The sequence below is a fragment of the Pygocentrus nattereri genome, chromosome 3 (genome assembly GCF_015220715.1).
Source record: "Pygocentrus nattereri isolate fPygNat1 chromosome 3, fPygNat1.pri, whole genome shotgun sequence".
NCBI lineage: Eukaryota > Metazoa > Chordata > Actinopteri > Characiformes > Serrasalmidae > Pygocentrus > Pygocentrus nattereri.
The window spans coordinates 3,804,689-3,823,507 of record NC_051213.1 but is presented as its reverse complement, the minus strand read 5'-3'; the positions used below and the strand labels follow the sequence as shown (position 1 = coordinate 3,823,507).

Genomic DNA, 18,819 nt, shown 5'->3' with positions numbered 1-18,819 from the left:
AATCCCACCGCAAAGAAAAAGCAACTCATGAAGCTCCTGACACACAGATCTCGTGCTGATGCTGCTTCTAGAGACAGTCTGGGGCTGTGCAGTCAGTGATGTAACAGAGGACAGGGCATTTTACACACTTCCATTTCAGAATAATAGCACTTACGATTGACCAGGGCAGATCTAGCCAGGCAGTAACTTCACAATCTAACTTGTGGCACCCTGTTGTATTGACTAACACTGCTTCTCCTAAGGCCGGGGTCGCAACCCAAATGGTAAGAAGAGCTATTTTTGTCCTTTCAACAGAAATCAGTCCAGCTTGGGAGCCACAATATTTTGTGTCCATTTTATTGAAGTAACATTTTACCATCATGGCTGTAAATATGTCTCAGAGTGTGTTCATATACTAGTATAGACCAAAAAAATATAAATGAAGCATTAATTTGCTAAAAACAAACAGTAACATTACGATAAAAACAAACTTTTGTGTGGCAGTATTTATTTTCAGTGAACAGTAAACTAGAAGTGCATCTTTTCAGTTAATATTTAACGAGAAGTACGTATTTTCACTTAACACAGTAAACTAGCAGTATGTATTTTCAGGTAACATATTTAACTAGAAGTACGACTTTTCAGTTAACATATTTAACTAGAAGTACGACTTTTCAGTTAAATTTTCTAACTAGAATTATGTATTTTTAGTTAACATATTTAACTAGAAGTATGTATTGTCTGTTAATATATTTAATTAGAAGTACGAATTTTCAGTTAACATATTTAATTAAAAGTATGTATTTTCAGTTGACATTTAATTAGAAGTACATATTTACAGGTAACATATTTAATTAGAAGTGCATATTTTCAGGTAACATATTTAACTGAACTCTGATAGCAAGACTATAGTGGGCCACTGTTGGACCGCGGACGGCAGAGCTGATGGTTCAACAGCGTTTTGTTCAGTGTTTTCCAGGCGGCCCACTGGTGTTTAAGCAAAGTAATAGACTAAATTCCACTTATCATCGGTCATTTAACGGTCATTTACTCATTTTTCTTCCTTCCTTTCTTTCCTTATACTTTGTAAATGAGTTTAGTAAATAATTTTACTAAATTTTAATTCTACCTCAAGAGTCAGCAACAACATTTGCTATAAAATCAGCCCAATCTTTTTTGTAATAATTGTAATAATTGTAATAATTGTAATAATCTTGTTTGTAATAATTTTCTTAGATTCTTTTCCAAAATAAAAAGTTTCTCTGTGCATTTAAAATTTGTTTAAGGAGATTAAAAAGTACTTAGAGCTTGTATGCAGGACAGTAATCTGGGTGGTCCAAGGGTGGACTGGCAGTGGCAAAGAGTCAGTGGGGTGCAGGCCTGATCAAGCCAGCAGACCGATACGTGCTGGCACTAGTGCTGGGCAGTAGATATTTTTGGTTAGCAAAGTAACTTAAATTTTTATAGCTAAAACTTTTTTCCTGGTGGACCACAAGGGTGGCTTGGTGTCTGACCTTTCCACCTTTTTGACCGCTCACAGGTTTGCTTGTCTGAATGTGGTAGCTGTAAAATGATTAGGTACTGCTTAGATATTTTACTGTGGCTGCAACTGAATGTACATGTTTGGAATGAGCCACATCAGATCCTTAATACGGTGTTCTGTATTAATAAATATATTTAGAGATATCACGAGACATCATGGAGCTCTTTAGATCAGAAGGCATATATTTGGATCCTGAACAGGAGCTGCAGTCCTGCTCTACACGGATGTGAAGGCCAGTTTGGCTATTTACCACATGCCAATGTGTACGTGTTAACCAAGCGGCTAATTTTAGGCCCGTGTACCCGTCTATATGTGGTCATTGTGGGTGTAGATGGTAACCGATTGAGTAGAAAACCATAAGAACCATTCTTCCTGAGTACATGGCCCATTTGGTGGGAACCTAATAGTTCACAGATGTTGATATAAAAATGATAAGGTCTTACTCTATCAGGTCCTCCAGGTGATTATAGATTTCTTCATCCTCCTCCACACTTTCTTCTGTCGGAAAAGGCCTTCAGACAGAGAGAGAGAGAGAGAGAGAGAGAGAGAGAGAGACAGAGAGAGAGACAGAGAGAGAGAGAGACAGAGAGAGAGAGAGAGAGAGAGAGAGAGAGAGAGAGAGAGACAGAGAGAGAGACAGAGAGAGAGAGAGAGAGAGACAGAGAGAGAGAGAGAGAGAGAGAGAGACAGAGAGAGAGAGACAGAGAGAGAGAGAGAGAGAGAGACAGAGAGAGAGAGAGAGACAGAGAGAGAGAGAGAGAGAGACAGATAGAGAGAGAGAGAGAGAGAGAGAGAGAGAGAGACAGAGAGAGAGAGAGAGAGAGAGAGAGAGAGAGACAGAGAGAGAGAGACAGAGAGAGAGAGAGAGAGAGACAGAGAGAGAGAGAGAGACAGAGAGAGAGAGAGAGAGAGACAGATAGAGAGAGAGAGAGAGAGAGAGAGAGAGAGAGAGAGAGACAGAGAGAGAGAGAGAGAGAGAGAGAGAGAGAGAGAGACAGAGAGAGAGAGAGAGAGAGAGACAGAGAGAGAGAGAAAGAGAGAGAGAGAGAGAGAGAGAGACAGAGAGAGAGAGAGAGAGAGAGAGAGAGAGAGAGAGAGAGAGAGAGAGAGAGACACAGAGAGAGAGAGAGAGAGAGAGAGAGAGAGAGAGAGAGAGAGAGAGAGAGAGAGAGAGACACAGAGAGAGAGAGAGAGAGAGAGAGAGAGAGAGAGAGAATGAGTGTCTATTCGAACAGTCTAAGCATTATCTAGTCTGTATGTGTCTTTGTTTAATTTGGTCTACAACTCACTTTATTCCAGTCTGCAGTGCGATCGGCATGTTCGACAGCTTGGACAACGTGTCCATAACCTGGAAGGATGAGAAAAAAACAGGTCAAACACGGGGTAATAAATTAAAATGTGCTTAAATATGTGCAAAACTGAAGAAATGAAGAGAACTGTCTTGTAATATGACTGCTTTTCCAACAGGGGGCAGCGTGCTTCCATTAAAAGAGCTGTTAACTACAACTGGCAAAGATGCATTGAAGCCAAATTCCAGACTTCATTATGGGATTATGAAATGACTATGAAATGTAAGAATGGTGCAGTCATGAAACAGCAATATCTGTCACAGTAGCAGAACCCTTTTCTGGTACTACATAGAACCATTTTCAAAAAGATTCCTATAGAACCATATACAACCGTTCTCCTTCAGTCTGAGGAACGATTTCACCATGTAAAGAACCATTTAAACATGCCAAACATTCCACATAGAATCCATGGCTATAAACAGAACCATTCCCATTACTAAAGAACCCTTGAAGAACCATCTTTTTAAGAGCGTAAGGCCCATGCGTCCAACACAAGGCCCATGGGTCAGGCCAGGGCCATGATACATCCTATTTGGCCCATGAAATTCTTCTATTTTTTATGCTTATTAGTCCGTTTAACCCTGAGATGCACTGTAGTCCCCAGTATGCCCTGCTGTATAGTGTGTGTTCTGACCCCATCAACAATCTCTGGGCCAGCAGTTACACCAAAAGAAAAGATGCCTGGTGTCTAGATCAAGCAAACAGGCAAATTAAAAACTATTTATTTTTATGTAGAATTATTTTTCAATAAGTATTCAATGCATATTTTGCTGTTGCAGTTTTGGGCATATATTGTTTAAACATTGGTCCGTTGGGGGTCATGGCAAAATAAATTAAATGAAATAAAAACATAGCAGACCCAAAGCTTGGCTGAGATTTTGGCTACGTTTATACAGCAGGTAAAAGTGGCCCAAATCCAATTTTCTCATATGTGACACAGATGTATGCAGTACAGGGCAGTTGTGGGCTGGAGGTCAGGGAACTGGCCCTGTGACCGGAAGGTTGCTGGTTTGATCCCCAGTGCCGACAGTCCATGACTGAGGTGTCCTTGAACAAGACACCTAACCCCCAACTGCTCCCTGGGTGCTGCGGATAGGGCTGCCCACCGCTCTGGGCAAGTGTGCTCACTGCCCCCTAGTGTGTTTGTGGTTAAATGCAGCGGAAACTCCCCGTTTGTGGGCTTAAAAAAGTATCACTTAAATCCGATCTGATCTGCGGCAATGCGACTCCGTCTGAACAGCCAGATCGGAATTCATGCAACTTTTATGTCAATCTAACTCGACATTCGTCATCATTTCGCGCTGCTGAGACTCAGAAACATTAAGGCTGATTTTTCTGTACCAAAAAATAGAGGAGACTCCTCATCACAAACCCTCCGTGTTTATAGAGGGTTCGAACGAAACGGCCGGAGGAGACCGCCGCCGATGCGTTTAAAGATCTGAGGACACAAATCAAAGTGCCTGAGGCCGAGTAGCGTGCCCTGTTTACGGCGAACTCGACCACGTTGTGGGTGATGAGTCCAGCTGTCAACCACTGGAACTTCATAATCGCTCCTGTGATGCTGGTGAAGATGAAACTGAACCCTCCGGGAGCGACAGGCGTTCGCTGGCTGTCATGACTCTTTACGTCAAGCCTCGTGAACGTACTGCTCTTTTGTGCATGCGGGTCGGTTTAGAAGCTGATCTGCTCAGACTTCAAAATCAGATTCAGGCCACTTTCACCTGCTGTGTAAATGTAGCCCTTTAATACGGTCCTTTTGGAGGTTGAGGTTGACACCCCTGGTGTACGGGATAGAGAGAGGTTGGAAATGGTCATGTAGAAATGAGTTACATAAAAACAGAAAACCCCACCAGTGTGTTAACTGGACCTCGAGAGGAAAAGACTAAAATAAAAAAATGACAATGCAGATAAAGGTCGTTTAATGATGGACGGATCAGATAAGCCAGTTAGTGTAAATACTGGGACTATAATCAGCACCAACAACAGCTAGATGAGGGTAACGACATTCACTATGCTAATGCGGATCCAGCCTCAGAGAGCTGATCTACGCTGGACTAATTCCATCAACCCGTCTTCACAGCTCAGAAATCGATGAACACGTGGAAAAGCAGACAAAGCGTTTATGTCGGTCTTACAGCTCTTTAATAAACGTCCGTTCATTTTGCTGAAGTCACGTCTACAAAAACAATTTTTAAGTGACTGTTCAGCAAAATATTAAACTTACAGTAGTAGCCTTTTTAAAGCGCCAATGTCCAACGTTTTACTTGTGTTTCTTTTTTTTCTTTTTCTTTCGGGTCCATATAACGCTTGCAGGGTTCTGTTGGGTTTTGTGGGGTTTTGTGGGGTTCTGTGGGGTTTTGTGGGGTTCTGTGGTGTTCTGTGGGGTTCTGTATGGTTCCCAAAACACAAAAAATAGTGTGTGTGTGTGTGTGTGTGTGTGTGTGTGTGTGTGTGTGTGTGTGTATGTGTGTGTGTGTGTGTGTGTGTAAAAATGCTCTGTTCTGATTGGCTGCTGTTCCTCATTCAAGCACTGCAGGCTGAAACACTCCTTATAACTTCAGTGTGAACGGGTGGGGCAACTGCTTAAGGCTGATTTGTGGGGCTGTGTTGATTTTTGTGATATCACAAAAACACTGAATTCACTATTTAAAAAACAATAAAATATTCAGATTTTAGATATTGCCAGGATTCTGTTCTGATCTATTTAAACCCAATATAAAATATAAAATATATTGTATTTCCATATTTTAAAAAAAAGGTTGTTTTCATTTCAAAGTGAAGATGAAAGATTTAAATAAGTTTAATTTCAAAATAAAAATCTTTATTCAAAAAAATGCCACCCCACCTCTTCATGTCCTCACTGAAACACATAGTTTTAGTCGGTGGGCGGTGCCTCTGAAAATCAGCGTGAATCATTAAGAACTGTCACTACTGAAACAGATTTTCTGCAGTTCAGTACGTTTTAGTGTTTTAATGTAAAATATGATGATTTTCTGTGTGAACAGCTGTTCTAAGCTGTGTTTGCTGGTCATGTACTGGCTGCGTTTCTGAGTTCAGCTCAAAAAGAGATAAAGTTGTCACAACCGAAACCGTCACTACTGAAACCATGTCTACGGAAACATCGAGAAAACTTCAGTAGTGTTTGTTAGGGACAAAATTAAAGGTTCAGTCATTCATTTTATTAAACATAATTAAGGTACAGAGTCACAAGCAGAAGGATTTTAGTCTAAAGTCCAAAATCATTTAAAAGTCCCAAATATGTTTTCAACTGTGACTTCATGGTCCATATATGGACTGTATGGACTGTACATTAAGAAAATGTAAACAATGCTTACATACCACATAAAATCTTCTACTTAAAAAGATTTATTTTTTTGGGCAGTCGTGGGCTGGAGGTTAGGGAACTGGCCCTGTGACCAGAAGGTCGCCGGTTCGATCCCCAGAGCCGACAGTCCATGACTGAGGTGTCCTTGAGCAAGACACCTAACCCCAAACTGCTCCCCGGGCGCCGTGGATAGGGCTGCCCACCGCTCCGGGCAAGTGTGCTCACTGCCCCCTAGTGTGTGTGTTCACTAGTGTGTATGTGGTGTTTCACTTCACGGATGGGTTAAATGCAGAGGTGGAATTTCCCCGTTTGTGGGATCAAAAAAGTATCACTTACTTACTTACTTATAATTTGTCCATGATTTGGACCCTATAAGCCTGAATTGTGTCATATTTATATTCATGTTTATAGATGCATATCATTCCATACAGTGTCAGAAATCACACAAACACGTCTATCGGAGATGACTGACCAACTACACACGGTTCCAGTATGTGTTAGCTACATCAGCCAGGACAAAACTAAACAAACAATCTTCGGATACCAGCGTGTCCTGGCTGATCATCGACGTTTGGGGTGAAGGGGATGAACAGAAGAATGATGACACATGCCATCAATCAATATGAACACCAGCCTTGACCTCAGCATGTGCAAAACACATGCAAAACATGATCAATATGTCAATGTATGCAAAAGGCAGCTGACCACTGTCCTTGCTTGCTCCACAGGATCGATCCTTCTCTTGAATTTGATTTCCTCATCGAACGGCCACAAACTCAGATGACCCCGAGAGTGAGAGGCTTGAGCTGAATGGCAGTATTATCAGGAATAACAGATGAACATCATTTAAATATATGAAAACATGGCGACCACTCTGTACTGAAGCCTTCCACACATCAAGCATCTTCTCTCATAATGCATGAACATCACAGCATCGTCACCGTTTAATTATAAAAGGGATAGTTCCAGTCCTGAAATCTGATTGGCTGAGCTGCGTTCGATGCCATTGCGAAATCCATAATATAGTCACACCTATGATGCCTGACGAGCTAAATTGCGTATCACTGCACTACGGCACGAAAGACCCTTCTGCTGTTAATGGAATAACCTTTGACTCTCCTACTGCTCACAGGAACCACCGAGTGAACGGATGCAGTAAGAACCCATTTTCTGTATAAACTGAGGGGCTGACAACTTATGTTCTTAACTAGAACCAGGCTGGTCAGCTCGCTGACCGGCTAAAAGAGCCAACAGCCTAAACAGCTCCATCACTAATATCACAGGGTTGATATTACAGTATTTACAGTATAATTTACAGTAAAAGTCTAAAAATGGCACTTGAATGTGTTTCACACTTCAAATGTCCATGTCTCAGTCCGAAAGAACGTCAAACCCAGACTGAATCCCGACCGGCTCCGTACTCCCTGAGCTATGAAAGGTTAGAAATTCTAGCCTCTACAGCCAAACAGTGCATCAATTATTAAGTGTAGATGAGTTTGAGTCCCAAACGACTGTTTCTTCGCTGTATTTTGCTCTGTTGAACTGCAGGATCCAGTATTTAAACTCCTACGTAGTGCACTATGTAGGGAGCAGGGAGCTGTTTGAGATTCAGCCGCAGTGTGAGAAGAGGGCGCCGCTGGATTGGTGCTAAATAAGACTTGAGGTGGTGATTTGGGGACAAAAAGTACTTATAAAGTGAAAGTTTTTGCATTAACCTCTTCATCTCCTTGAGACCACCGGTGGTTCCAAACCGCACTTTGTCACGTTCTCCATAACGTTCATACTCCATAAGCTCCATTCAGAAGCTGGGCGTCGTGTGAGGCTGTAGCTCTTCTCTCCAGTCTAATAGACGGTGACGTCATTTTAAACCCTTATAATAAAAGAAGCTGAACTTTGTTTTTCTACTGAAAGTCGAGCCGTTTTTCCCCAAATCTGGGCTCTAAACTATAAACAGACGGCGTCTCTTCAGTGATCTGCTCTGGAAACATCACTTTTAGAGAACAACACAAAGAGCGGCGGAGATTTTTGGCTTTCAGCGGTAAATTATAAGAATATAGTGAAATGTGGAGATCATAAAACACACGTTCTGTTAATCTGAAGGAAACTTCTAAAAAAAATAAATAAATAAAATAAAAAAAATTACATTTATTTCATGCAGTTACTGAATAATTTGCCTTACGATTTGGTTGAGTAAATTCAGATGGACAAACCGAAATATACCCTGGAGATTAAGGTTAAACAGTGCTGTTATTGTCTGTTCACTGTTCTATGACAGAAGTTGAAAAGTTCATGGGGAAGGGAGTTTTACTCCCCTTTGTGTCGTGCCTAAGAACAGCTTCCCATGAGGAAATCGCAGCAAGGCACAGTCTCTCATGGCTTATTGCTTTATTAACACTCAGTAAAGAAGACCCTGTTTATAGAATTGAATCAGAAACAGTTTTTACTTTATTACATCATTTCGCTGCTGTTGGAACAAAACCTCGTATCTCCAAAAATGGTAACTTTACAGGAGAAGGAAAAAACATACATTACTTCTAATGCAAGTCAATGGAACCAGAATCTTTTCCAAGTCGATTTTGTCCGATTCTTTTGGTCCATCCTTTATGGAATTTATGCACAACATAAAGGCCAACATGCATTTTCAAATGACGTCAAAAACTGAAAATTGACAAAAATTGAGATACGAGGTCTTGTTACAACGACAGCGATATAATTTTACTTGAGTGACAAAAATGTAGACCGTGCTTCAACTTTTACAGGAGCATTTTTTACCAGATTACTTTTATAAGTCAGAGACTTCTGTACTTCTGCCAGTTCTGCATATCACTCCTCACTCGCCCTCACTGTGGGCTCTTACCTGGAGCCGAACTGCAAACGCTGAGATGTTAGCGTGTGTTATAGAGAGCTGGGTTGGTTTGCCTGAGGCTGATGTTTGGTCAGTGAGGGCTGGGAGCTCGTGTGCTCAAACTGCTTCAGTGCTTTGATGAACAGCGGCTGTGTGCCTCATCACACTCCCCCTCCCGCCTCCCCCCGCTTCGGTTTCTACATCTGAATCAGATCACAAACCAAAGCCAGGCACACGCACGTCCACCTCACACCTGCTCTGGTATGGAGTAGTTCATCCGACAGGACAAACAAGATTACATCTCAGACCGTCTGAGAAAACAGAATAAAGAGCCAGAGTCGTTTCCACTGTGGTTCCATCTGATAGAGCACAGTTAGACTCTACAGCAGGGGTCACCAACCTTTTCGAAACTGAGTGCTGCTTCTTGGGCACCGATTAATCTGAAGGGCTACCAGTTTGATACGCACTTCTGAAATAACAAATCCACATTTTTGCAACATCACTCGCAACACATAGGGATGAAGGGAAAATGTGGACGGTCTGGGACGCCCAGAGGACCAGGCTGGGAAACAGTGACTTAGAAAGAACCACCTGAGGCCGGATTCACGAACGTGTCTGAAGAAAGAAAGTCTTGTTAAATGTGTCTTTTCTTCACGTCATTCTTAAGAAAAAAGTTACGAGAAGTTTTATCGCATAAATTATCGCATTTTCTGTTGTTGAAAGCTGACTGAACTGGACTTTATTTGATCTGATGTTCAGTAAATGGTGTTGAAATCTGACCGAACTGGACTTTATTTGATCTGATGTTCAGTAAATGTTGTTGAAATCTGACCGAACTGGACTTTATTTGATCTGATGTTCAGTAAATGTTGTTGAAAGCTGACTGAACTGGACTTTATTTGATCTGATGTTCAGTAAATGGTGTTGAAATCTGACCGAACTGGACTTTATTTGATCTGATGTTCAGTAAATGGTGTTGAAATCTGACTGAACTGGACTTTATTTGATCTGATGTTCAGTAAATGTTGTTGAAATCTGACTGAACTGGACTTTATTTGATCTGATGTTCAGTAAATGTTGAAATCTGACTGAACTGGACTTTATTTGATCTGATGTTCAGTAAATGTTGTTGAAATCTGACCGAACTGGACTTTATTTGATCTGATGTTCAGTAAATGTTGTTGAAATCTGACCGAACTGGACTTTATTTGATCTGATGTTCAGTAAATGTTGTTGAAATCTGACCGAACTGGACTTTATTTGATCTGATGTTCAGTAAATGTTGTTGAATTCTGACTGAACTGGACTTTATTTGATCTGATGTTCAGTAAATGTTGGTGAAATCTGACCGAACTGGACTTTATTTGATCTGATGTTCAGTAAATGTTGTTGAAATCTGACCGAACTGGACTTTATTTGATCTGATGTTCAGCAAATGTTGTTGAAATCTGACTGAACTGGACTTTATTTGATCTGATGTTCAGTAAATGGTGTTGAAATCTGACTGAACTGGACTTTATTTGATCTGATGTTCAGTAAATGGTGTTGAAATCTGACCGAACTGGACTTTATTTGATCTGATGTTCAGTAAATGGTGTTGAAATCTGACCGAACTGGACTTTATTTGATCTGATGTTCAGTAAATGGTGTTGAAATCTGACCGAACTGGACTTTATTTGATCTGATGTTCAGTAAATGTTGTTGAAATCTGACCGAACTGGACGTTATTTGATCTGATGTTCAGTAAATGTTGTTGAAATCTGACTGAACTGGACTTTATTTGATCTGATGTTCAGTAAATGTTGGGGAAATCTGACCGAACTGGACGTTATTTGATCTGATGTTCAGTAAATGTTGTTGAAATCTGACCGAACTGGACTTTATTTGATCTGATGTTCAGTAAATGTTGTTGAAATCTGACCGAACTGGACTTTATTTGATCTGATGTTCAGTAAATGTTGGTGAAATCTGACCGAACTGGACTTTATTTGATCTGATGTTCAGTAAATGTTGGTGAAATCTGACCGAACTGGACTTTATTTGATCTGATGTTCAGTAAATGTTGTTGAAATCTGACCGAACTGGACTTTATTTGATCTGATGTTCAGTAAATGTTGGTGAAATCTGACCGAACTGGACGTTATTTGATCTGATGTTCAGTAAATGTTGTTGAAATCTGACCGAACTGGACTTTATTTGATCTGATGTTCAGTAAATGTTGTTGAAATCTGACCGAACTGGACTTTATTTGATCTGATGTTCAGTAAATGTTGTTGAAATCTGACCGAACTGGACTTTATTTGATCTGATGTTCAGTAAATGTTGTTGAAATCTGACCGAACTGGACTTTATTTGATCTGATGTTCAGTAAATGGTGTTGAAATCTGACCGAACTGGACTTTATTTGATCTGATGTTCAGTAAATGTTGTTGAAATCTGACCGAACTGGACGTTATTTGATCTGATGTTCAGTAAATGTTGTTGAAATCTGACTGAACTGGACTTTATTTGATCTGATGTTCAGTAAATGTTGGGGAAATCTGACCGAACTGGACGTTATTTGATCTGATGTTCAGTAAATGTTGTTGAAATCTGACCGAACTGGACTTTATTTGATCTGATGTTCAGTAAATGTTGGTGAAATCTGACCGAACTGGACTTTATTTGATCTGATGTTCAGTAAATGTTGTTGAAATCTGACCGAACTGGACTTTATTTGATCTGATGTTCAGTAAATGTTGTTGAAATCTGACCGAACTGGACTTTATTTGATCTGATGTTCAGTAAATGTTGTTGAAATCTGACCGAACTGGACTTTATTTGATCTGATGTTCAGTAAATGTTGGTGAAATCTGACCGAACTGGACGTTATTTGATCTGATGTTCAGTAAATGTTGTTGAAATCTGACCGAACTGGACTTTATTTGATCTGATGTTCAGTAAATGTTGTTGAAATCTGACCGAACTGGACTTTATTTGATCTGATGTTCAGTAATTGTTGTTGAAATCTGACCGAACTGGACTTTATTTGATCTGATGTTCAGTAAATGTTGTTGAAATCTGACCGAACTGGACTTTATTTGATCTGATGTTCAGTAAATGTTGTTGAAATCTGACCGAACTGGACTTTATTTGATCTGATGTTCAGTAAATGTTGTTGAAATCTGACTGAACTGGACTTTATTTGATCTGATGTTCAGTAAATGGTGTTGAAATCTGACCGAGCTGGACTTTATTTGATCTGATGTTCAGTAAATGTTGGTGAAATCTGACCGAACTGGACTTTATTTGATCTGATGTTCAGTAAATGTTGGTGAAATCTGACCAAACTGGACTTTATTTGATCTGATGTTCAGTAAATGTTGTTGAAATCTGACCAAACTGGACTTTATTTGATCTGATGTTCAATAAATGTTGTTGAAATCTGACCGAACTGGACTTTATTTGATCTGATGTTCAGTAAATGTTGTTGAAATCTGACCGAACTGGACTTTATTTGATCTGATGTTCAGTAAATGTTGTTGAAATCTGACCGAACTGGACTTTATTTGATCTGATGTTCAGCTGTCGACTGTATAAGATGCTGATATTCCTACTTGGCTACTTCAGTAAACAGTATATGGCGCTCATTCACGGTAAATTAGACATCATGGCGCTCCGGATCTTTGCTTGAGAAAATTTTCTCCTACCTCTATAATCTAAACACGAATATAATTTGTGGCACCTGGTTTATGACTGTAATTCTAATTTTATCACACTTTATTTTTACCTTACATGTATTACATGCAGATATACATTGCTTACCTCATTGTTTACATGTTAAGTTTTGAACAAGTTGGCACAAAAAAAAATGTCTTTTGGGATGAATCATTTTTTTCTCATCATAAAAGTAACAGTTGAAGTTGGGGCTTTCATGACTACTCGATTAATTGATTAATTGAGAACTAGCCACGGTAGTTAAATAAACACTGCTGAGCTCACAGACGTCTGCCGTGAAGCGAGCTCTCTCAGCAGCAGCTAAAGCACACAGCCTTCCTCAGCTCGGGTTCTCTGTTTCTGCTGAGTGTCCACAGAAATACGTCTTGAACTCTTCTGACTTGAAGAGCTTTGAACACGCAACTTTGGAACCGTTACCTTTTCAGTGGTGTGTGATAAAGACTTTTTTTCATGAATGCTCTTCAACGGCTTTCATCTCTGGACACTGCTGTCTCCATCCTGAGTGGACGTCTATGAGGAAAAGTGCTTTTCTGTTTCCTGAACCACACAAACCTTAAGCAACCTGAAACCCAGCCAGAGGCACAGACTGCCTGACAGCAGCTGAAGGAGATGAAAGGCATTGTGGGGGATGCGGTCCATTCAGCTAGTGACCCATAAAGCAGTCTCAGCAGCGGATAACAGCGCTTTGGAGTGTCAGACAAGTGTGCGGTCAAGATTCTGACATGACCAGAGGGGGACAGAGAGAGAGAGAGAGAGAGAGAGAGAGAGAGACAGAGAGATACAGAGAGAGAGAGAGAGAGAGAGAGAGAGAGAGAGAGAGAGAGAGACAGTGCAAGAGAGATACAGAAAAAAAGAGAGAGAGAGAGGAAGAGAGAGAGAGGGAGAGGGAGAGAGAAAGACAGAGTAAATCACAGAAAGAGAGGGAAAATGATAGAGGGACAGAGTAAGAGAGGGAGAGAGAGAGAGACAGAGTGAGAGAGAGAATCAGAGAAAGAGTGAGACAGAGTGAGAGAGAGAGAGAGAAAGAAAGACAGAGGATGAGAGAGAGAGAGAGAGAGAGAGAGAAAGACAGAGGATGAGAGAGAGAGACAGAGTAAATCACAGAAAGAGTGAAAATGATAGAGGGACACAGTAAGAGAGGGAGAGAGAAAGACAGAGAGATGGGAGGAGAGAATGATAGAGAGAAATAGAAAAAGAATGTCAAAATGATAGACACAATGAGAGAAGGACAGAGAGAAAGAGGGAATGATAAAGAGAAAGAAAATGACAGAAAGAGAGAGAGAATGAAAGAGACAAAGGGGAGAGATGGAAAGCGAAAAGCGATGATAAAGAGAAAAAATGATAGAGAAAGAGAGAGTGAATGATAGAAAGAAAGCGAAAGAGAGACAGAATGAGAGAAAAGGAAAGAATGACAGACAGACAATGGTAGACAAAGAGAGAGAGAGAGAGAGAGAGAGAGAGACTGAAAGAGGGAAAAAGAAAAGAGAAATGACAAGAGAGAAAGACAAATGATGGAGTGTGACAAAATAATAGGCACAGGGAAAAAGGAGAGAAAGAACGGGACAGAATGATGGAGATGATAGAGAAGCGTTCACTCCTCCATTCTTCATCATCAGCTCCGCTCTGCCGACCTCCTGCTCACCCCGTCGTGCGTCTGCTGTCTCTCACTTTCAGTTCCTAAAGTCTCCGTCTGTCTGTGGTCCGTTTTCTCATCCATCTGCAGGTGTTTCTGCTAGATTTCTCCTCCAGGTGTTCGGTTTCAGTTTGGAGACCTGCTGTTTGTTCCAGTTCATTGGTTTCTGTCGCTGTACCTTGCTCTATTTTGGGTACAGAGATCTTAGCACTACTTACTCCTCTCCGTCACTCTCTGGACTCACTGAACATTAGACAGTCAAACCAGCTCTCACTTGTATTCTGAGCCATCAGCCTCTTCATGTTTCTACAATAATCACAAGAATATGCTCTAATAATTCAGTCCAGCAAACACAGCACACACACGACTCAGCCCCCTCTTCTGAACCTGACGCACAAGAAAGCCCGGAAACAGTTTGCTGAAGACAAGCAGTCCAAGAACATGAATTACTGGAACCATGTCCTGTGTCCTGTAAACCTCTTTGGCTAGGATGGTGTCCAGCATGTGTGGTGGTGCCCTGGTGAGGACCACCAAGACAACTGTCTCTTGTCTACAGTCAAGCATGGTGGTGGCAGCATCATGGTCTGGAGCTGCATGAGTGCACTGGGGAGCTGCGGTTCATTGAGAGAAACATGAATTCTCACATGTACTGTGACGTTCCAAAGCAGAGCATGATCCCCTCCCTTCGGAAAGGGAGTTTTCCAACACGATAACGACCCTAAACACACCTCCAAGATGACGACTGCCTTGCTGAAGGTAAAGGTGATGGACTGGCCAAGTACGTCTCCAGATCTGAACCCTATTGAGCTCCTGTGGAGCATCCTCAAGCAGAAGAAGGAGAAGCGCAAGGTGTCCAACATCCACCAGCTCCGTGACGTCATCATGGAGGAGTGGAAGAGGATTCCAGTAGGAACCTGTGCAGCTCTGGTGAATTCCATGCTCAAGAGGGTTCAGGTGGTGCTAGATAGTAATGGTGGCCACACTAAATATTGACACTTTGAGCACAATTTGGACACGTTCACTGTGAGGTGGACTCACTTGTTATATATATAAACAGTGCACTAAACTGTAATTGGTTTAAATGATCATAAAGTTTATTATGTAATTGTACAAGAGCTTAACATGAACCTCCTCCAGCTCTACAGACATCAACGCCGTAGTCAAATTCCTACCGTACTCGATTGAGCGACCTTTTGGTGACCTTTTTCTTGGAACTCTTGGTACCAACGACGAACGCTCTGAGCTGTTGGAGGTTCACTCTCATTCTGACAGTCAGGAACTCCATCACCCCTCTTTCAGTTGGATTGTGATTGGTTCCTAGGCGCCTCACAGTTGTGGGGCCAAAAATACGGTGCTTTGAAATCGGATGAAACTTTTGGAACCACTCTGTACAATTATATAATTATATATTTATACTTTTATAGTCCCACAAAACAATCAATATATAGTACACAGTGACACTTTTACCCTTTTTCACACTTACACATCTAAAAACACACAGAACATGATTTACATGTCATACATATTCGTATTTCAGTGGAAAACGAAAAAGTAAAGTGGGCGAGGGTGACGGCAGAGCGCAGTTATTTCAGTATGACTGTTCAGTCCACTAATGAATCTCTGTAACAGGTTCAGATCCAGCGGAGCATCACGACCCACAGCTGAATTTCTGATTAAAAAGCTCCGTTTTGAGCTTCGTCTTCTCAGGAAGAAGGTCAGGTTTCTTCAGTTCAGTGCCAAATACACCACATCAACCACAGCGGCCAAAAGTGCACGTCTTGAGCAGCACTTTGGCAAAGAGTCAAGTTTACAAACTGTAGTCGGTCAGCCAAGACAGGTTTGATGTGCACCTTCAGTTTTACTCTGGAGCTGCATGGCTAATAATAATCCAAGCCTGGTGGCATTAATTAGCATCAAACCATACAATACATATAATCCCACTCACCCGAACCATGTGATGGTGAGTAATATGTAATAGACTGGATTATGGGGTTTTTGACACTCCATGATTAAAAAAGATGGTTCTTTAGTAAAGGGAGTGGTTCTATTTAGAGCCATCTTACTGTGATTTACACTACACTTATATACTTATATAGATAAGCTCACACTAAACTACGTATAATTATATACTACTGTATTTTACACTACACTTATATATTTATATAGATAAACTCACACTAAACTACGTATAATTATATACTACTGTATTTTACACTACACTTATATATTTATATAGATAAGCTCACACTAAACTACATATAATTATATACTACTGTATTTTACACTACACTTATATACTTATATAGATAAACTCACACTAAACTACGTATAATTATATACTACTGTATTTTACACTACACTTATATATTTATATAGATAAGCTCACACTAAACTACGTATAATTATATACTACTGTATTTTACACTACACTTATATATTTATATAGATAAACTCACACTAAACTACATATAATTATATACTACTGTATTTTACACTACACTTATATATTTATATAGATAAACTCACACTAAACTACATATAATTATATACTACTGTATTTTACACTACACTTATATACTTATATAGATAAACTCACACTAAACTACGTATAATTATATACTACTGTATTTTACACTACACTTATATATTTATATAGATAAACTCACACTAAACTACGTATAATTATATACTACTGTATTTTACACTACACTTATATACTTATATAGATAAACTCACACTAAACTACGTATAATTATATACTACTGTATTTTACACTACACTTATATACTTATATAGATAAGCTCACACTAAACTATGTATAATTATATACTACTGTATTTTACACTACACTTATATACTTATATAGATAAGCTCACACTAAACTACGTCTAATTATATACTACTGTATTTTACACTACACTTATATACTTATATAGATAAGCTCACACTAAACTACGTATAATTATATACTACTGTATTTTACACTACACTTATATACTTATATAGATAAGCTCACACTAAACTACGTCTAATTATATACTACTGTATTTTACACTACACTTATATACTTATATAGATAAACTCACACTAAACTACATCTAATTATATACTACTGTATTTTACACTACACTTATATACTTATATAGATAAACTCACACTAAACTACGTATAATTATATACTACTGTATTTTACACTACACTTATATACTTATATAGATAAACTCACACTAAACTACGTATAATTATATACTACTGTGTTTTACACTACACTTATATACTTATATAGATAAGCTCACACTAAACTACGTCTAATTATATACTACTGTATTTTACACTACACTTATATACTTATATAGATAAACTCACACTAAACTACGTATAATTATATACTACTGTATTTTACACTACACTTATATACTTATATAGATAAACTCACACTAAACTACATATAATTATATACTACTGTGTTTTACACTACACTTATATACTTATATAGATAAACTCACACTAAACTACGTATAATTATATACTACTGTATTTTACACTACACTTATATACTTATATAGATAAGCTCACACTAAACTACGTCTAATTATATACTACTGTATTTTACACTACACTTATATACTTATATAGATAAACTCACACTAAACTACGTATAATTATATACTACTGTATTTTACACTACACTTATATACTTATATAGATAAGCTCACACTAAACTACGTCTAATTATATACTACTGTATTTTACACTACACTTATATACTTATATAGATAAGCTCACACTAAACTACGTCTAATTATATACTACTGTATTTTACACTACACTTATATACTTATATAGATAAGCTCACACTAAACTACATCTAATTATATACTACTGTATTTTACACTACACTTATATACTTATATAGATAAACTCACACTAAACTACGTATAATTATATACTACTGTATTTTACACTACACTTATATACTTATATAGATAAACTCACACTAAACTACGTATAATTATATACTACTGTGTTTTACACTACACTTATATACTTATATAGATAAGCTCACACTAAACTACGTCTAATTATATACTACTGTATTTTACACTACACTTATATACTTATATAGATAAACTCACACTAAACTACGTATAATTATATACTACTGTGTTTTACACTACACTTATATACTTATATAGATAAACTCACACTAAACTACGTATAATTATATACTACTGTATTTTACACTACACTTATATACTTATATACTTATATACAAGACAGCACGTCTTTGGCCTGTGAGAGGAAACCCAAACAAACACGGGGAGAACATGCAAACTCCACACAGAAAGGACCCTGGTTACCTGGCTGGGAATTCGAACCCAGGCTTTTCAGGCTGTATATATTTTTGGTGTAATTTTAATTGCATTT

General features: G+C 39.0%; 1 protein-coding gene across 2 annotated transcripts in view; it reads right to left on the bottom strand.

Moving 5' to 3' along the window:
- LOC108414555 (guanine nucleotide exchange factor VAV3) overlaps window positions 1-18,819 on the bottom strand; it is a 190,781-nt gene that overhangs the window by 85,845 nt on the left and 86,117 nt on the right. For both annotated transcript variants that reach the window (XM_037537074.1, XM_037537075.1), the window contains exons 3-4: window positions 2,812-2,870; window positions 1,966-2,034 (exon numbers count right to left, since the gene is read on the bottom strand). In XM_037537074.1, the coding sequence (XP_037392971.1) occupies window positions 1,966-2,034; window positions 2,812-2,870 (128 nt within the window). The remainder of the gene's footprint in view (window positions 1-1,965; window positions 2,035-2,811; window positions 2,871-18,819) is intronic.